Genomic DNA, 21,040 nt, shown 5'->3' on the forward strand with positions numbered 1-21,040 from the left:
AACCGAGGAAGCTGATGAGTCAAACAATGAAGTTATGGGAAAGACTAGAAGAAGAGAGGCTGATCCATCCATGGTTCACGTTTCATTTCTCCACTAATAGACTTTCTTAGTTCAATGAGAGGGTGGTTGGTGTTAATGAGGAGGACAAAGGATTAGATGGAGGCAAATGATTGAGAAAAAAAGAAAAGAAAAAAAGAAAAGAAAAAAGAAAAAAAAGCAAAAGATTACCTTTATCTAAAGTTTTTTTCCATTATTATTATTATTATTATTATTAATATTATTTTTTGATGTCCTGCGGTGAAATTAAATGGTCTGACCAAAAAAAAAAAAGCAAACATGTCAGTAATTTTGATATTTGGTTAATTGTTTGCACTGATGCAAAATTACATTTAAATCTGTTAAAACTTAAAGCACTTTGTTGTCTTGATGATAATTTAAGATTTATTAAAGGTCAGAAAAACCATTAAATAGCTTCATGGCGTATGTCGCTTATTCACAACGTTCCATAAGATGTAGGACTCCATTTAATTTAGCTTAATCCTGGACAGAAAAATATATGATTATATGATTGAAATCCGGGTCATGTATAAAGAGGATAAAGTTTTAAATGGTAAGAAAGATTAGAAACATTTACTAAAAAATACTTTTATTTTACACATTTCCTGACATACTAACATTAACATTCCCTAACTGCAGTTACAGCAAACATAAAAAACATTCAACAGAATCAAAAGATGTATTACAGTTTAGAAAAGAGGACATTTCAGTGACTTGCAGGGTGGAGTTTTTGTTCAGGGTTGTGTCACCGTGTGGTATAGCGGCCACAGTGAAAAACGCCATGACAAAAACCTCCTGCCTTTGTAAGTCATGTGTAACATTTAAATCTATTATTTAAAAAAGCACAAACAAAAACAAACATGTAAACAAAATCCTGCATTGAAAAAGAAACATTTTACAGGTAAAAATGTATTTATCAGATAGACATAAAATAAACAGCAGTGATGTCAGGAATATAACACCAAGTGTTATATTAAGTAAATATTAAAAAGTAAACATTTTAGTGTCAAAACATAATTTATTAGCATTTTAAGACGTAGAGTTTTCTCATTTATTTTAAAATAAAACTGTCTAATATTTGCATCTGTTTTGCTTAAGTTCGTTCTTTTATAAATTTTCTTTAAAATACATTTTCTTGTTTAAGTACAAATGTGTTTTATTTGCAGTCACTCGCTTAAAAAATAATTAAGTATAAAATATATTAATTCATTAAAGGCAGATTAACCCAAAAAGTCCAAAGGTCCCATCACGTTTTGTGGGCAGGTTTTTGTAGGACTGTTTCTCACAGTGTATCCTGGGGTAGCCACAGTGATAAATGGCAATACAAAAACCTCCTCTGCTTTCAACTGAAGTCTAAAGCCTTTTTAAATTTCAAACAAATATAAAAATAAAAAGATTTCATATTTCTGGAACTCCACAGAAATTCACTATTTAACCTTTTTGTTTTACTTTATTTCTCAGTTTTTTCTTTCACTATAATAAAAAAAAAAACATTTAAGAGAACCTAGTCTTATTCTCTGTTATTAGTTTACAGTATACCACATTTATTTCTCATTCTATTTCAATTATACCATAACATTGTAGCAGAAAAATACTGAGGGATTTGTTACAGACAGAACAAAAGAAACAATTTCATGTAAACATTTTCTTAAAAGCGCTAAAGATAAAAATTATGTTTTTTTTATGTGCCATATTTGTGAGACACTTTGGGGAAAAACATTTGATGAATGTTTAAAGATCAAAATGTAAAAGTAAAGGTATCCAAGATGTGTTATAATTCTAATAAAAAAGAATCATGCAGCGATCAACAGCGTGAGGTTTTTGTAAGGGGCTGAGTCACAGTGGATACTATGGGAACCACAGTGATCCATGCAATGACAAAAACCTACATTTTCTGAAAAACGACATTCTATGTATAAAACTACACATTATGACACTAATATGATTCAAAAAATGTTTATCATAAAGATGAACAAACCTGTGTAATAATATAAATAGGAAATTAAAATAAATAACAATTTTGGAAGTATTAAGAAAATCAGCTGTATCTTTTTGTATTTTTAAATAAACTAAAGATGATTTTTTTTACCACAGATTTACAATAGAAATTGTACAATTTTATAGCGAAAATAAAGAACAAACACAAGAAAAAAAACTAAAAATGTAAATGTTTGCCTGTTCTGCTTATCAGAAAACCTGGATGAGGTTTTTGTTAGAGCATGTGTCACTGTGGATGGGATGGCAACCACAGTGTGAAATGGTAATACAAAAACCTAAGCTGAGCTGAACACCCAAACACTTATTCTGAAAAACAGAAACAGTTAGAGAATTACCTGAACATTAAAATAAAGTGACATTTGGACAGATCACATATTTAAATGATTACTTAAAGTCACAGGTTTAAGATTTTTTTTTAGTTTTTATGGAAATGCTCAAATAAAATATAAATGCAACGCCAACTATTTCCTTCAGTAGTAGCTAAATAAAATAGCTTCACTTTAGATGTGCTGTTCAGCTTTTATTACAAAGGGACCTCAGGTTCAGAGGTTGAAGAGCACAATTGTACATTTTTATAAGTATTCTGCTGTAATTTCGAACAGAAGCAACATCCAAGATAATATCAGTTTTACTTTTTATTCAACTGTTGACGTAAAACTTTTTTAAAATAATTTTACTGACTTTTATTTTTTTTATGTCTATCAGATTTAAATAATATTTCAGTTTATTCCAATTTACTGACAATTTATTTTAAGTCCCTTTGGAAGAGGTAAAAAATAATTGGAAATTAAAAATACAGAATAATATGTGTCAAGAAACAGTTTTAAAGAAAAATATTTTGAAAAGAAAATAAATTAACAAAAAAATAAATCACAGATATGTTTTTGTATGACCATGTATGAATGTGTTGGGTCTAAGATTAAATCCAATCTAAGATTAAATCCAACATCAAGTCCATGTATTAAAAAAAAAAAAAAACAGGAGCCCAAACTCATCACGGGCTTTAGGAAAGATTTTCAATTGACCAAAACATTATACAATGTATTAAAAAAAGAGTCTGGTCATGTTAATATCCTCTGGACAAACAGTTGAATAACTTAACTTTGTTATTTTTTTCTCTATTGTTCCAAAAACATGTATTTGGTATTACAGTAAACCCTTGTTTTTTGCGGGGGTTATGTTCCAAGAAGACCCCGTGATAGGCAAAATCCGTGAAGTAGAAACCTTTATTTTTTTTACTATTATTATACAATTTAATACTCTATTTTACATGGAAAAGAAAGAACAAACCATTTTACAGGCTCAAGGATTTGCTTCACAAATAAAATAACTTTAGAAACGTTTTTTTTTCAACAAATAACTTCTGTTCTGTACTGTCAAATAATAATTTTAATCATCAATGTGAACAGAAGACTTCAAATCGCGGAGATTAGCCCCGCCCACTGCGATCCGAGTAATTGGATTAAACGGGAGAAAATTTAAAATGATTGAGAAACATACAAAGTAAAGTGGGACAAATAGTGACTCAGGTGTATTTCACTGTTCTCCAGACTTAGCGACTGAGCCGCTGCAATCTGACTCTGCTCTGCAGTGTTTTCTCCTTTTGAAGCCCACGGTGCAGGTGTGTTTGTTGGGGAGAAGAACATAGTGATTGACAGTTGAAGTCGCTCTATTTCTATGGGTTTTAGAGAAACTCGAAATTGCAAGAGAGTTTGCACTTACGTGTTGTAAATTTGGCACGCTGTTTTACGTACGTGTACATGTTAAACTGCAACGTTATTGACGCACAGGTAGAGATAAAGCTGAGTGACTTTTTAGCCAATCAGAATGCAGAACACAATTCACAATGCAAATCCGTGAAGTAGCAAAACCGTGAAAAGTAAACCGTGTTAAAGCGAGGGATCACTGTATATTGTGAGGAAAAATGTCACTTTTTTCTTACCCTCATACAAATGTGACAAAAATATGATACAACAAATAAACTTTCAAAGTCTTTTCATAAAATGTATGCACAGTTTTTCACATATTAACTTATAGATCTCAACTCTGTATAACATAAATAATGTAACAAACAGGAACACCACAGAAACAGATGTTTCCTCACCCTTTTAAGAAACAGAATTTTTGGACTGAAGGACAGAAGCTTCAAAAGAAATGAGTGAAACTGTTGCACGTCAAGGCAGATACATAACATTTTTAATGGATTTAACCGATTTCTAGCATAAAATTTGTTTTAGTTTGACTTAGTAGCTTTTTTAACACAGCAAGATGAATACATGAAAAAGAACAACACCAGATCAAAAATGTAATAATAATAATAATAAATTGGATTTATCAGCACTTGTTCAGATGCTTAAAGCGCTTACAATGTATCTCCATTATTCACACTCATTCATACTTGGTGATGGTAAACTGCTGATGAAGCCACAGCTGCCCTGGGGCAGACTGACAGGAGGGTGGCTGCCGTTACGCACATGTGGCCCCTCTGACCATCACTGGGACATTCATACACATTTACACACCAGTGGAGCAACGCTGGAGGCAGGAGGGTGAAGTGTCTTGTTAAAAAAAACAATGACGGTTGACTGGGAATAGCGAGGATCAAACCACCGATCCTTTGATCATTGACGAGCCTGCTCAACCACCTGAGCCACTGCCTCCCCCTACTACAAATGTACTAATAGGAACAGCATTGGTGAAGGAAATAATGTCTATACGATTCTGTGTGCATTGCCTAACAAGTTATTGTAGTAACACAAAAAGAGAAAGCATTTAACTTTATGTAAAAGTAACACTAAGATTTCCAACATATAATTAAAGCTGTCAAATGTGTGTTTTACTCCTAGACAACCAGGTCAGAAACACATGCATGGGAATAGCAACACCATTTGACACACAGACATAAACCCCTTTGCTATAGGTGATTTGTGTTTTTTCTTGGCTAATAACCAAATTCCTACTGTTGTTTACCTTCAATGACTACCCTCAGCATTGACCTTATACCAGAGATGTTAGTAAAACGTGATTTGGTAAAAAATATTTAACTCTTCATGCTAGACGCAATTTGAGCGTCAGGCAGCAACGTGTTTTGAGTGCCACACTGTGGTTTGGAAGTCAGACGCGAAAGTCAGAGACATCACAAGTTCAAAAATTGGAAATTTGGCAGTCAGCAATCTCGCTATGGCGGACCCCGGTGGTGGAACTCATTACACTGGGCAGCAGAGCTTACGCCTCGCCCTATTTTTTTAGAAAAGGTCCCCCATGTCATGCTTGGTGGTAACATGAGCAGACCCAAATGCTGAAACCCAAAACGACAGACACTGGAAGTGGCGAGAATGGATTTAATCTTTGACAAGACTTTGATAGCTTGGAGCCTAGTGGCGAAGAAGTCACCAGAGGAGTAGAGGACAGATACAGAGCAGGGTTTTCGGAGCCGAGCTGGAGCGGCGTCTAGGAGGTAAGTGGAGCTTGATTTGCGAGGAACGGGCTTGATGGCAGAATGGAGTTAGAGCGCTGGAATTTCGAGGAGCTGGAATACGGACTTGAGGTTGATGGACTTGTGGCTGGACCCAGGTGGATGTATGCGAGATGGATGGATGCGAGAATTCTGTAGGCAGATTGAGAACTTGGATCAGGCAAGAGCAGGGAATAAACAAGATCATGAGTAATCAAAACGAGAGCTTAGGGAAGACCAAGTAAGCACCATAGAGGGCAAACGAACTGGCGATGAGTACTGGTACAGAGTCGTCTTAAATACAGGTGCAGGGGATGAGGTGAATGCCGACAGCTGGGTCCAATCAAGGAGGAAGTGGAGAAGGGGGGGGCATGAGAGGTCTCTCGGGGGTACCATGACACCCTAACTTTATTCTTGTTATTATTTTTCCCTTGACTTAATGCGGACAGTGAGCCTTCAAACAGTCACAGAGACGGAAACAAAACAGAAGGGGCCATCATTCAGACACAGCCCCCCCTGCTGGAGTAAACCTCAGTCAGACATGGAAACATGATTACCAACACTTTTATAGAACTCTTCAAAAGAAATAAATCTGATCTCTAAATATCATTTATATCTTTCATTTAATGTGAATGAATCACACAGACACTGTTCCATATAGCGATCAGGCTGAAAACATTTGACACTAGCTCCTCCCACACATGTCTGGGGCGTCAAGCTATTATTACAGTTTTGGACTGGCGTTGAATAGTGAATATGTCGCGCGGTAACAGAGAGGCAGATGACGTGAACGTGAACGTAACATTAGAGTATATTTTAGAGCAGAATCCGAATTCTTCCACGACCCCTATGGCTTCACCTTCCCCCCAGATTTAGCCCACCAAACAGAGAGTTATAGAAAAAGAGTGTCTTTAAATCTGGACGTTACTCCCACTCGATGACGTCATTGATAGTTGCTGGTCGGCTATGCTAAAGCGGAGCTGCTTGTGCTCAGAAATACATGACTAAATCAGTTTTATAATTGTAAAAAGCCAGGCTAAAACTGGCCCAAATCATGACTCCACCACCTCCTTGCTGTCTTTGCAGCCTTGTTGGGTCATGGTGGCCATCCCCCAACCACCCAATACTTCATCCATTTGGACCATCCAGGGTTGCACAGCACTCATCAGTTAACAAGACTGCTTGAAAATGATTCTTCATGTACGTCTGGGCCCACTGCAGTTGTTTCTGCTTGTCACTGTTAATCAGGGGAGGGCGAATAGAAGGTTTATGTATAAATGCAAGCCTTTGGGGGATCCTACACCTTGATGTTGGTGGGACTCCAGAGACACCAGCAGCTTCAAATATGTGCTTGTTGTTTTGTAATAGTATTTTAGCATCTACTCTCTTAATGGGATTCGTCTGACTGAAACCTTCCTCAGCCTTCCTTTATCTGCATCAACTTGTATCAAATCCACTTCTTGTGAAAAATGATTAACGTAAAAAATAGCAAGATTTAAGTACTATTGATTTGGACTTCATGAAGCAATGGTCCTCTAGTCTATGGTTCATGTCTCCATATTTTCTATTAATTTCTGATATCCCAATGGTATGGTATCCCAATTATGGATACCATAATTGGCCATTGTTACTTATACCATGGTCCAGGTAAATACTCAATTGTGATTGGCTGCTGGGTGTGGATTAAAAAGTGATAATCCACAGTGATAATACACACTTTAAGGAGAGCTGGAAAACAGGCAGGGGTGGAGATCTCTATGTTTGGGACAATTGACTGCATCTGATTTTGTTGCCAAACTTTGGAGTTATTTTTCAAAAGGGGACGACCCTGGGAGTATTTCGGGCAGGCAACTCGAGCAAATGTGACCCAGTCCACTTGGGTATGTGGTCCTGAATCCGATACGTATCAGATCTTTTGAAATGCAACCTCCGTCTAAACGGCCAGGACACATGTTTTCGACCCGTGTATCATTGATACGCTACAAACGACATAATTATGCATTGAAGTAGGCAGAAACGAGAACATAAACATTAACCATGGTGGACGATGCTGCTGAGACCAGTCAGTGGAAGGGAAGCGAGGTCACCAATTTGATTAATAATTGAGGTGACAGCTCTATTCAGGCCAAACTCGAAATGGCTGAGCGTGGTGTTGAACCTTTCCTGCAATTACTTTGTCTCCTTTCCGACCATGGTCAGAAGCACGGGGAACAAAAGGCGGATTCACCTACGGGGTTCACCTCCCTGTTCAGATTCTCCAGAGCGGGTTAATAAAGAGTCAATGGCATTTATTCGGGGGGAAACCTTCTTTTATTATCATTCTCCTTCCTCTGTAACACACAACATGAATGCGCACCCCCACTTCTGGGTCATTTCAAAAGTTTGCATTTAATTGTAAATGTGAACTGCCTTGTAATAAAATCTAATTTAAAAAAAAAAATCGGAATTGAGCATTAAGCCCTGCAGTGTGAACATAGCCTTTGAGAAGCATCCACAGCAGTGATCAATTGTCTTGGGGGGACAGACCAGCTAACACCCACTGTTCTTCATATCATAGTTTGGACATTTTTCTGCTCAATAGTTTTGCACAGACGTTACAGCATGATATTAACTATATCAGGTCTATCTGGTGTGAGTCCACACAGAAGGAAGTAGAGTTGACAGTGTGACCCACAAAGAGGAAGTGTGCTCCAACTGTTACCATGGAGATCTAATTTTATGTGACTGAGACAGGAAAGACAGTTCTCAAGGGATTAGGGTATTAAATAGAAGAATGTGGACATTTTTCGCAGTAAACATTTTTACTCTCATTGATGTTAAGAAACAATATTTTATCATCAGAATGTAGAATATCACTGTGAAAGCTATATTGACTATTGAGGGACACCAGTTACATAAGTTCTGGTAAGTCATGATCTAGAATATTTAGTTTTCAAAAATGTATTTATTAATAAATGTATGTATTTGTTTATTCAATTTACTGCAATAACAAAATTAAGATCTCCAGTTTAATATTGGTGATGGTTTAAGGTTTTCTGACAAAGTATTATCATTAACTGTAATGCAAAGGTGTGAGAGACATTTTTGTACTGAAGTGTTGTTGAAATTAATCACTGTGACTACTACGGCTACGGCTACTTTGACTACTGGGGAAAAGGAACAACGGTGACTGTAACATCAGGTGAAAATCAAAGATTTTGATACATATTTTGAATTTGTGACTTTTTAACTTTGTATTTTAGAATATTTAGAACTCAGAGGGCACAAGAATTAGTTTAAAAAAAAACCTGTAGATCTCAAGTATTACTGATCACCTCTGAAAGAATCTGTCAAAACAGGTATACATTTTTCTTAAAACTATAAATTTAACCTTGTTAAAAGACATCTTCTGGACAATATTGGTATTATTGATGCATTAGAAGTTATTGTATGTCAGATATGTTGGGATGTTACACTGTGACATTGCTTTTGACTACTGGGGTAAAGGCACAACAGTCACGGTTACTTCAGGTAAAAAAACAATTATTTTCTACTGATCAGATTGAAATTGAAAAACTGCATTTTACTTTTTTTAATAACAGTTAATTTTTGTACTAAATTACTTACTGGTCAATGATAGACCTGAACAATAATGTGTCTTGGGTCTGTAGAAAGCTGAAGAGGTTTTAGCATGGAGTAGTTAATAGTTTGTTTTACTGTGACTACGCTTTTGACTACTGGGGTAAAGGCACCACGGTCACCGTCACTTCAGGTAAGACCAATAATCATTTACGATTTAACATTAGTAGTTTAACAATATTTTGTTTTTAAATGTTTGTCTCCACAAACAACTGGCTGTCAATAGGTCAAAAAATATATTTTTATTACTTAAGCGTTTGTAAACATTTACAGTTTTCTTCTGAATCAAAGATGAATATTTAGCAGGGTTTTTTGGGGGGGCTTTGAATTATCTACAAATCAAAGTTTCCAAAGAGAAAATCAGGATAAAATAGTAAAGAGGTTTTTTTTGGGGAAGTCACAGACTTGTTTTACTGTGACAACTGGGCTTTTGACTATTGGGGAAAAGGCACAACGGTGACGGTTTCTGCAGGTAAGATTGTTCTGTTTTCTTTAGAATGTGGATTAGGATTAATTTAAATTGTAAAAGTTATTTTATGATTTGTTGTAACGCTTGTAAATATTTCAATTTTTAGAGAATAATTTTACCTAAAATCGAATTTAGTGATGTTTTTAAAGTGTGTAAAAGTTTACTTTAAAGACAGTAGCAGTGAGAATAAGAATAAATCATAGTCAGAATGAGTTTTTACACTAAGAGTCCAGTAGATTCAGCACTGTGTGGCTGGTATGCTTTTGACTATTGGGGAAAAGGCACAGTGGTAACAGTGACACCAGGTAAGATCTTTTATTTTAAAAAATATAAAACATTATGTACTTTAAAAATGTAAAATCAAATTATGTTAAATTGCCAGTTTTTTCCCCCAGAATAAACTCTTTCTTTATTGTGATTTCAAATATAGTACAATTTACATTGGTATAAAAGTTTTCATTAAGATCCATAACAATATTTTACTGTTGATTTGAATTGTTTAGATTTAAATTTTTAGAATAATGATGGTTTAGTCTTAAAGAAACTATTCAGTCATCATTGGTAGTGACCGTTTTTACACTGAGAGTCAAGCAGATTGAGCACTGTGTTACTACGGAGCTTTTGACTATTGGGGAAAAGGTACAATGGTGACTGTTTCTTCAGGTAAGATCTGTTTAAAATGTGCTGCCAGCCCAATATTACATTTTATAATTCTGATTTATTTAATTCTGTATATTTTTGTTTTAAAGAGTTTTAGAGTAAACAGATTATTCTGAGTATTTTTATTGTCATACAGAAATGAATTCCTGTTTAAAATGATACACACTACATTTTTTAATGCATTTTAGAGAAAGAGATAGATTTTTCTTAAAATAGGATTTTAATGATTGATGAATGCTGCAGTCACCATTAGTAGAGTTGCCTTTTTACTCTGAGGGTCAAGCAGATTGAGCACTTTGTTACAACGATTCTTTTGACTATTGGGGAAAAGGTACAATGGTGACTGTTTCTTAAGGTAAGATCAGTGTTTCATTTATTACAGAAGTCAAATTAATTAACGTAAAATATTTTAAAAGATTTTGATTAAAGATCTTTTCATGGAAGTTTGAGAAACAACAGCAACAAAATATTCTTTAATCTGTATTCAGAGTGAATTAAAAGTGTTAATACAACTCAGGAATAATAACGTAATACATGTCATGAATTGTTGGAGGTATTTTAGGAGGGTGAAATTGCATACAAGAAAAAAGTAGTGTTATTTTAAAGGGGATTTAAAAATATTTAGTTTTTTTTTGTTTCCATTTGGTCTGCGTGCTGTGCAAAGTCAAATTAATTAATGTAAAAATTCATTTTTATAAGGTTTTGATTAAAATTCTTTTCTTGTCAGTTTTAGAAACAACAATAATAAACGTTTCTTTGGTCAGTGTTCAGAGTAAATTACTAGTGTTAATACTAAATGTTGTGAATTGTTGGAGATTTTTTAGGAGGGTGAAATTACAAAAAAAAAATGGTTCGTTTTTTTCCCCAAACAGGATTTAAAACTATTTTGTTGTTTCTTTGTTTCAGTTTGGTCTGCGTGCTGTGAACAAATTAGATCAATAAAAAAATGTCTTTCTCTGTCTTGATAGATTAGGAATTGTATATTTTGTTGTTTTAATTCTTCATTCCTTTGTCTCCTTCAGACACTCCTGCTCAGGCTCCAACGCACGTGATTGGTCTGATGCCATGCGGCCCTCAAAGTAGAGACACGGTCACTCTTGGCTGTCTTGCCACCGGTTTCACCCCCTCTTCATTGACTTTCTCGTGGACTCAGGGCTCCAACAATTTGGAAAACATCACCCAGTACCCTTCAATACTGAAAAATGACAAATATTGGGGAATCAGTCAGGTTCAAGTCAGCCGACAGGACTGGGACGCCAAAAAGACTTTCAAGTGTGTTGCCAATCATGTTGGAGACCAAACAACGTCTCCTATTACTAAGCCAGGTAATTTTGTTTTATAAGTCGCTATCAGCTTTTGTTAAATAGAGTTACAATTAATGAATAAATCTTTACATTTTTATAAAATGTTATGAACAAATTACTGAAAGAAAATTGACAAGTTTTAGAGAAATATTTAAAGGATTAAGATTATAAATGTGAAGAAACAACTGAAGGTTTAGGCAACACTCTTAATGTGAATTCTTTGCTTTTGGTATAATTTAGACCTTAAGAAATAAAAGCTTTAGTAAATGATGTATTAATATTTTAATATTCTTTTATCAAACACATTTTTCAAAGTAATATAGAATTTTGACCATAATTAGAGATAAATAAACCTAGTCTCTCTTTTAATGCATTAGTCATTTTAACTTCTATAAATTTGTATAATAATTATCTTTAATTACTGCATCATTACTATATTTTTTATATATATTGATTTTTCAGGACTTATTTGATTATATTCTTGCCACAAACCATTTTCTATAAATGTAAAAAGTATTACAGAAATGTAATGAAAGAAAGTACAAATGTGTATTTTTTTGTGCAAAAAACTTTTATTTAAAAAAAAAATCGAAATTTCTTTTTGCAAAATTGTAGCAAAAAAAAAAAAAACGGAATTCAAAAAGACATTCGGTGTCTGTATTTCCCTTCACAGATAAGCAGTTTGTTTCTGTGTTTTTATGTCTTTGAATAATCTTCCTCATAACTGTGACCTTTGTTTCTGTTTCACTGTTTGCTGTTAATTAACATTATTAACAATTATTTTAAATATATGTTTGCTTTCCAGTCATTGTCAGTATATATGCAGAAGTCAGTACCATGATTTACAAAGCCTCACATTAAAGTAACAACAAAATCATTATAATATAATTTATTTAAAGAGCATCATAATTATCAGTTTCCTGAAAGTCTTTATTAATATTTTTAAAAATCATCAATATTATAAAAACTGTCATTTTCTGAGCTTCTGCATATATATTTGCACAAAAAAGTTCTTTGCTTCTGCAAAAATCTGTTTGTGTGTGTGTTTGTTTTTCAGATGTGCTGTTTAGGTCGCCCAATCTCACAACAAGTTTTTTCCTTGATGAGGAAAAGCAACAGGCTTCTTTCTACTGCTTTGCCAAAGATTTTTCTCCTAGGACCCATGAGATCATTTGGCAGAAAGTTGGCAGCGAAAAAGCCAGCATCCTTGATGAGACCAGTGTTTTCTCAGAGGGAAGAAATGACACAAATGGAGCTAAGCTGTATTCTGCAGCAAGTTTGCTCACAGTAAACCCCACTGAGCTGACTTCTGGAGCAACATTTACATGTGTGTTCAAGGGGAAAGGTGTGAACAATACTGACGTGTTGGAAAAGGCTAATGCCACCTACAAGGAAGAATCTTCTGGAGGTAAGTGGAACATCCAGCTGCAATGATTGAACATCTAGGTTCTGATCGATAACTTTTCATTTGTCCTTCATTCAGGAAGTGCAGGATGTATTCAGGCAGCTGTAGACATAAATATCATTGGCCCTACATACAGGGACATTCTTGTAAAGCAAAGTGGAAAAATAACATGCCAAATTCAAGTAAATAACGGTCAGCTTGAAAAGATTTTTTGGGAGAATCAAGATAACGTAGAAATGGCTGGAACTGTAAAGACTGAAGGGTTAAAAAAGAAGGAGGAGCTTGTGCTTGACATCACATATGATGAATGGCATCAGGGAGTCGAACGCTACTGTGTTGTCCAACATAAAGACATTCTTTTCCCATTCAAGATCCAATACAAGAGACAAAACAGTACGATCACTTCTTCTACATTTTGACATTCACAGATGTTTTGAATCCTTTACAGTCAGAACAAATGATGACAGTTGTGTCAGTCAGTTGTTTATTTCCTCTGTTTTCTGGTACTTGCAGGCGGACCTGTTCAGCGTCCTTCAGTGTTTATGTTGCCTCCTGTAGAACATGCTAAAAACAAAGAGGTGACCCTGACTTGCTCTGTGAAAGACTTCTTCCCTGAGGAGGTTTACGTAGCTTGGCTTGTTGATGATGATGTAGTAGACTCAAAGTACAAGACCAGTACCACCAGTCCAGTAGAGAAAGAAGGATCTTACTTGGTTTACAGCCAGTTAACCCTCACAGATGATCAGTGGAAACAGTCTGGTGTGGTGTACAGCTGTGCTGTTTACCACGAGTCCATTACCAACTCCACCAGATCCATTGTCAGATCCATTGGTTTCAGCACAGCTGATAAAAACAACCTGGTCAACCTCAACCTGAACATCTCTGAAAAGTGCAAGGCGTAGTAGATGTTGTTTGTTGTTGTCTACTTTTTCTTTCTTGTTTGTACTTTGTGATGAGTCATTGTGTTGTGTTTAATTGCAGATTAAAAACAAAAAAAAAACACAGTTCATGTTTGTTGTTTGCTCTTCCTGTTGAGGTTCAAATTACATTTTGACTTTCTATGAAGTCACAGTGCTGTGATGTGAGACACTGTTACACTAGTGTACATTTTGAACACACTGATCTTTCAGCATCACACTTTACTCTCCAGAACACCACAATCTTCCTGATTACAACAATATTGTGTTTGTCTTATTTTCAGAAGAGTGTTAACAAAGCATGTGTGTGTCTGTGTGCCTGTGTGTCTTCTATTGGGTCTTGCACCCCTAACAAGACAAATCCTGTAACTCTGGTCTCTTAGTTACTGAACAGACTCACTCTGTGAGTTTACTGACTAACAAGCCAAGTCATGCAAACCAAACCAAGAATGATGTTTCTCAAGAACAAGTCAGGATCATTAGCTGACTGAATGAAGGAGAAAACACTGATCAGGATCATGTAAACACATGCAGGACAGTTGAAGATGATGGGACATTCACAGTAGAGACACTAACTGATGCCATTCCAGATTAAAGCCACTTTGCTCTTTGGGACAGGACAGGTTCTAGTGTTGACTTAGAAAAGGAGCATTCTAGAAATACTGGGAACAGTCTGTGAAGTGTGGATGATCCCAACAGTTCATTGATTTGTTACTTTGCAGTCCCTCCAGAGTTTCTGAATGAAACTGTTTGCTCCTGCAAAGAGGAGATGGAAGCAGAGGAAGATCACATGGCAAACACAGCCCTGACCTTCATCTTCCTTTTCATCATGACTTTGTTGTTCAGTGTTGGAACCACATTGTCAAAGGTAAATGCTTCATTTGTTTACAATGGGCTCTGATTTCAGCTGAAAGAGAAAAATAACTTTTTAAAGAGAATTGAAAGAGGTTAAATTATTACAAAGTCAGCATTAAACTATATTTTTAGGAGTTGAAGTATAAAAAGTATAAAGATACACGTTTTAAGAACTTTATTTACAACATTTATTATTTATATGCTTAGCATGATGAGATTGTTTTCTCTAAAGGATCAGGAAATAAAAAATCATGTTTCAGCTTCAGAGGGTTTTTAGAAATATGTCAACATCATTCATGAGGCTGAAAACTCAACAAAAGCCAAATAAAAAAAATCACAATAGATATTTGTCTAAAAGTATTTTTTTCTGAGATTATTTTTAAAGCAAGGAATATGACATACATGATAAATGCATGATAAATATATATTTATTTCACATTTTTGTTTAATTTTTTGATCAGCCTTTTATAATTCGAGACAAAGATGAAATTCACACATAAACATTGTTGAACAGAACTTGTATTATTATCATTAAAAAAAATTCTCTCTTTTTACAGATCAAATGAAAAAAGGATCAGAAAGATCTTTACAATTTTTTCCACCATTTTTCCTTTTCTTTATTTTTTCTCTTAAACTGATTTCATCCTGTAAGTAATCCCTTTTTTTTAAATTTTGAACTTTAAATCTTTGTATCTTTTCCTGATTTAAATAAAAAAGTGAAAATAAGAATTTATTTGCTCCTCCATCTTTTTCTGGTGTTTCATTTTTGTGAAGTTCTTCATGTTTATGCATTTGTAGATAGATTTATACACAAATGCTGTCAGTGTTTGGTTGATGTCATGTAACATTTTATGTTTTATCTTTTCTGAAGTTTTCATCAAACCACCAACAGCTGGAATCAGCGGTCCATTACTCAGTGTGCAAATTTTACAGTCGATAACTTTTTCAGTCTAGAATTACTTGACGGTTGAAGTCAAACCTTTGACAAAGCTTATGTAAATGAAGATGCGATATTTCCATCTTCTCTGTTTCTGTTCCTGGCATAACCACACCTCACACCTGCAGTCTGCCATGCTCTGCTGCTCTTTCTGTCCTTTCACTTCTGTCTTTCTGGACTTTTTTGGGAGCTGGGTGTTGAACAAAGCTTCCTCTAACTGAATAACCGGATCACTCTGTCCTGTCGAGCTCAACGTCTGTGAAACTGACTTTCAGTGGCGTTTTTGCAAACCTCTTCAACACCAAACTGTGTAAAAGTACAACTATGCCGTAAACATAAACACTAAAAAATGACAATTAGAACTGAGACTACAAACTAAAACATGAAGGTTAGTATGAATGAGCTTAAATCAGCTTTTAAATAATCAGTGCTGAAATTCAGAAGGACAAATGCAAAAACATGTCATCTCTTTTCTATCACAGAGCTGCGCGTTGTTTCTCCAAACATCAGCCTGTTTCCTGTCTGGGAAGGTGAATTTGGAGTCTCACAGGTCAGACTCATCTGCACCCTGAACGGTTACTTTCCCAAAAACCTGAGTGTGGAGTGGCAGCAGAACAAGCAGCAGCTGACACAGATCCAGCCCACAGAAAGACATCTGCAGAGTGTGGAGGGGGGAGAGAAGACCTACAGTCTGACCTCTGAGATTGAGCCAAACATGGAAGAGTGGACAAGAGGCTCCAATTTTACCTGCAAGTTCATTCACAAGGAGAACAAAGATGAAAAGACAACAAGTATTTGTCACAGTAAGTGTGAGGAAACACTTGAATCACTATTTTGATCAGTGTTATCAGAAGGTCATTGATATTTGATTCCTGCAGTCTTTGGATTCAATCCTCCTTCCATTCATGTGGAGATTCCCAGCTTCAAGACAGTGATGATGACCAACTCTGATGTGAAAGCTAGATGCTTCATCCACAATGTTGCTGCTAAGCTGGTCTGGCTGATGGACGGGGAACAACCATCCACTGACAGAGTGAATGAATTCTCAAACAAAACCACTTTAATCAGTGAACTGACAGTTCCATCCAGCAGCTGGAAAAACCTGAAACTTCTGAAATGTAAAGTTCAGCATCACTGCTTTTCTGCTGAGAAGACTGTAGAGATTTCAGGTGAGAAGATCAACTATCATCTGTGTTGTAACTTCCTATTTGAAGTACATTACAGATTACTCATTACTTTTTGTCAGTTACAATTTTAACATGTCAGAAATGTAAAGTGTCATTTCACTACTTTCTTACTTTAAAGTCACTTTGATCATAAAACCTATTGTAGCAGAATACAACAATATTAAATGACATATTTAGCACTGAAAATTTTCAATTTTGTTGAGGGGCGACATGGTGGAATAAAAACTTCTATTAATAAAGTTTATTTTTGGTAAAGTGGAGCTAAGATCCTAAAGCAAGAAAATATGACAGGTTTAACCACAAACAATCCCACAATGTCAAAAGTATGGTAGATGTAACGTGAATAATTGGTTATTTTAGTGATTATTCTGGGTGTTTTTATGGTAGATTGGCAGGATTTTTATAAAACACAAAATCCATATCCTTTATATTAGACTATTTATAGCTTAACTCTTAATCCAGAAAGTCTAACAAAGTTAACTTGTGACTTTCCAAAGTGTCTATCAATAAATCTTTAATGTTCAAGCTTTGGCTTTACTGAACTATTTCTACCCATTTGAGCTCACTATTTTATGACTGAAACACGATCAGACAACTAGTTAAAAAGTGACTCAATAATGTCTTCTGGTTTACTAGAACACCTCACTTAAATGTTAGTTGTAAACCAGTGAGGGAAAAAATCCACTAGTTAGTCACAGTGGTTCAAAATCTTCACAGCTTAACTGGTCAATTGGTGCCCAAAAAGGCTGAAGAAAATGTTTTCTCATAAAAACAGGTTCAAATTTCTCCACTTTTGTTGAAACAACAAAAAGACTGACAGCTACTGGTTCAGTGAAAAAACAGGACTAGAAACATTTATTAATGATTACAAAGAATGAAGAAAGTGTTTGGGTCTACGAAGCCAAACAGGAGATTTGGCTCAATAATTTCATTCTAAAAAACCCAAAGTTACTTAGAACTGATGACTGTTAGCAGCTGTTTTTAATCTATTAAAGCCTCATAGTTTCTATCATCCTTCAGGTTCTGCAGTTTCAGCTCCTCATGTGGACATCAGGAGATCTCTGTCAGACCTGCCGACAGAAAACAATGATGTGAAGCTGCACTGTGACCTTTCACAGCTCTCCTCACAGCACCTCTATGTCACACTTCAGTCCAAAGGAGCTGACATTTCTGACAAACAGTATGTTGATCTTCCTGAAGCTCCAGCCTCACATACAGTCAGTGTCAGCTTCTCTGTTCCTCACATCTACTGGAAGAGTGACCAGAGTTTCACCTGCAAAGTCCATCAAGGCTTTTCCAGCCAGTCTTTTGAGTCCAAAGCTATCAGTGTTTTTGGTGAGAATGGTTCTTTTCTAGAAAAAGGAGAAATCTAACAAATGTCTTCACTGACTGAATCCTTCATGTGTTTTTCTCTACATTCTAATCAGTGGATCCATCAGTGGAAGTCCTTCAGGTCTCCAGTAAAGAGTCAGGACAACAGAAACTCCTGTGTTCTGCATCAGGCTTTAATCCACAAATTAGTTGGTTTTCTGACTCAGAGTCCAAATCAGCATCAAGCACAGACATCAGCATGGATACAAATGGACGTGTGACTGTAATCAGTCGACTGGAGGTTCTTCAGACAGAGTGGAAAACAGGGAAGACCTTCACCTGTGAAGTCTTTGACAGGTTTCTACATAAACGTGACAGAAAGGACATCAGCCTCTGTTCAGGTAAAAACAGAACTGATTTGGAAATGATCAATAAATATTAAAGAATGGACTTTTACTTTTGTCTCCTTCACTCTTTTTAGACCTTAATCCTCCAACTGTGAGGATTGTGGAACCAAGTGCTGCTGAACTCTCCGTGTCTGACATTCTCACACTAACCTGCTTAGTTTCTGGTTATTTCCCATCTAACATCTCGGTGCATTGGAAGGAGAATGGTCAGAAAGTCTCATCTTCTCGTTACATTAACAGTCCTTCATTCAAGGATCCAGACAGCAGCTCTTATTCAATGAGCAGCAGACTGAATGTGTCTCAAACTAATGACAAGAAGTCAACTTATACTTGTGTTGTGAGACATGAATCCTCCAACAGTCCATTTGAAAGCAGTATAAAGGATGTTTTTGGTGAGATTACAGTTCATTTTCAGAATGAACATTCCTAAAAACTCCATTGGTTTCCTCCAAACATTTGATTCTGACCTGTTTCCTCAGCCTCAGTGACCCACAGTGAACCATCAGCCGTCCTGCTCCAGGGTTCAAATGAACTTGTGTGTCTGGTCTTTGGCTTCAGCCCTGCATCCATTAACATCACCTGGATTGCTGATGGAAGCACAGAGCTGTGGAACTACAATAATAGTCATCCCCACAGAGGCCCGGATGGAAAGTTCAGCATCCAAAGCTTCCTCCGTCTGTCTCCAGTTGACTCCTTACCCGGGGTGACCATCACCTGCAGGGTGACACATGGAAACACCACTCTGTCTGTGAATGTCTCCAAAACAGGTCACACTGATGCTCTGTCTTCACATCTATTAAAAACTACATCCGTCACATCACTTTTGTGGTGGAATCTCTTTGTTCCACTGTAAGAATCAAAGCAACAATGAAGTAACAGATGTGCTTCTGCTTCTTTCACAGACACGTTGGAACTCTGTCATTTCTTTGATGACATCCTGCATGCTGATGTGAGCCAAGACACAGTCATGCAAGCTTGGGGCATGGCCATTTTCTTCCTCCTTTTATTCTTCATCTCCATCATCTTTTCTGCTGTCACCACAGCTTTAAAGGTCAAAATCATCAACAGTCATTCTGTTCTTGTCTTAAATTTAACTCGTCTTATTTTCTAAAGTTTTGTGACTTTAATGCATTTATTAATAAATGAAACATGTTTTTCATCACAGACTCCAGATGTTTAAAACATTATCTGTGTTTTTCTTTTCAGATTAAATGAAGATGTGAAAGAGACAGATCTCTTTTTCTTCAGGCATCTCAGGATTTTTGATGACATTTGACCTGTTTTTATTCATTTTTAAAGATTTTATATCTTATTTGTCTGTTTTTCTTTGCTTTATTGTTATTATGAAAGATGACTCAATATTACTTGAATCTCTTTTTTTAAATTTTGTATTCAATTTCGCTTGTAAAATAAATAAACAAATAAATAAAGTATAGAGAACTGTCTTATAAATTTAACTTCTTTATAATTTCGAAGATAAATAACATCACAATAAATGTTGCTAATAATATTAAAAGACAATTAATACAGTTAGTATTAACAGTCATAGAAAGTCATTTCTTTATTACATGAAACACCTTTATGTAAGAACAGAATAAGGTGCAAGTTTCAATATTTTCACAAGTGGGAGACAAAAATACAGAGAAGCTTTTGTATCTGGATACATTTTAATGAAATGTAAATCTTTGAATCTTTGGTAATTTTCAGCACATTTCTATGTGAGAATACTACACAATGTAAATAAATTACAATTTTTATGATATCCACATAATTTAAATCTGGATATTTATTTGGAGAAATATCACAATAACAACAATTGACTTTAAATTCCAAATCCAGTTCGAAATAACAAAATGGTAAATAATCTGAATTGTCAACAGATGTTGTACTCTCTCTTCCTGTAACACCAGGGGGCAGCAGTGTTGTTTCTTCAACACAAACTTGCATTAGATGTTCATTTACCTGTCAGTCAAATCCAATTTACTTTCTTTTCTTTTTTTTTACTGATTATTTTATTTTATGTTATTTTAAATCTACGACGGAGTATTAAGGCCACCAAAAAAAAAAGTAAAATTACGAGATTTTATCTCGTAAATTTAGGAGATAAAAACTCGTAAATTTACGACTTTTTATCTCATAAATTTACGACTTAAAATCTCATAGATTTACGAGAAAAAAGTCGTAGATTAAGGAAAAAACACCGAAGTTGTCCGTTTATCGGAACCTAGCGTGAAGATGAAGTATGTGGAGCCTTTTGTGAAGCTTCATTTCTGGATTATTATAGGTTTAAAACAAAGAGATTCTGAGTCTTTTGGCGACTCAAAATCAGAATATTTCCCGTTTTAGCAGTCTTTCCGGGGTTCAGTGTCAGTAAAGCGGAGTTTAATATGTAAAATAAGGAGCTCAGAGACACGTTTGGGTGTAGACAATCGCTGCAGCCTTTATTCTCCTTTTCATTCAC

General features: G+C 35.4%; 1 protein-coding gene across 1 annotated transcript in view; it reads left to right on the forward strand.

Moving 5' to 3' along the window:
- LOC101158331 overlaps positions 1-20,019 on the forward strand; it is a 135,431-nt gene extending 115,412 nt beyond the window's left edge. The window contains exons 5-17 of the mRNA XM_023957940.1: positions 11,279-11,581; positions 12,618-12,968; positions 13,044-13,358; positions 13,479-13,866; positions 15,950-16,003; positions 16,101-16,477; positions 16,553-16,843; positions 17,882-18,196; positions 18,289-18,573; positions 18,654-18,971; positions 19,059-19,346; positions 19,482-19,630; positions 19,786-20,019. Of these exons, the coding sequence (XP_023813708.1) occupies positions 11,279-11,581; positions 12,618-12,968; positions 13,044-13,358; positions 13,479-13,866; positions 15,950-16,003; positions 16,101-16,477; positions 16,553-16,843; positions 17,882-18,196; positions 18,289-18,573; positions 18,654-18,971; positions 19,059-19,346; positions 19,482-19,630; positions 19,786-19,794 (3,443 nt within the window). The 3' untranslated portion in view covers positions 19,795-20,019. The remainder of the gene's footprint in view (positions 1-11,278; positions 11,582-12,617; positions 12,969-13,043; positions 13,359-13,478; positions 13,867-15,949; positions 16,004-16,100; positions 16,478-16,552; positions 16,844-17,881; positions 18,197-18,288; positions 18,574-18,653; positions 18,972-19,058; positions 19,347-19,481; positions 19,631-19,785) is intronic.
- Positions 20,020-21,040: the final 1,021 nt, after the last annotated feature.

Source organism: Oryzias latipes, chromosome 8 (assembly GCF_002234675.1).
Source record: "Oryzias latipes chromosome 8, ASM223467v1".
Lineage (NCBI taxonomy): Eukaryota > Metazoa > Chordata > Actinopteri > Beloniformes > Adrianichthyidae > Oryzias > Oryzias latipes.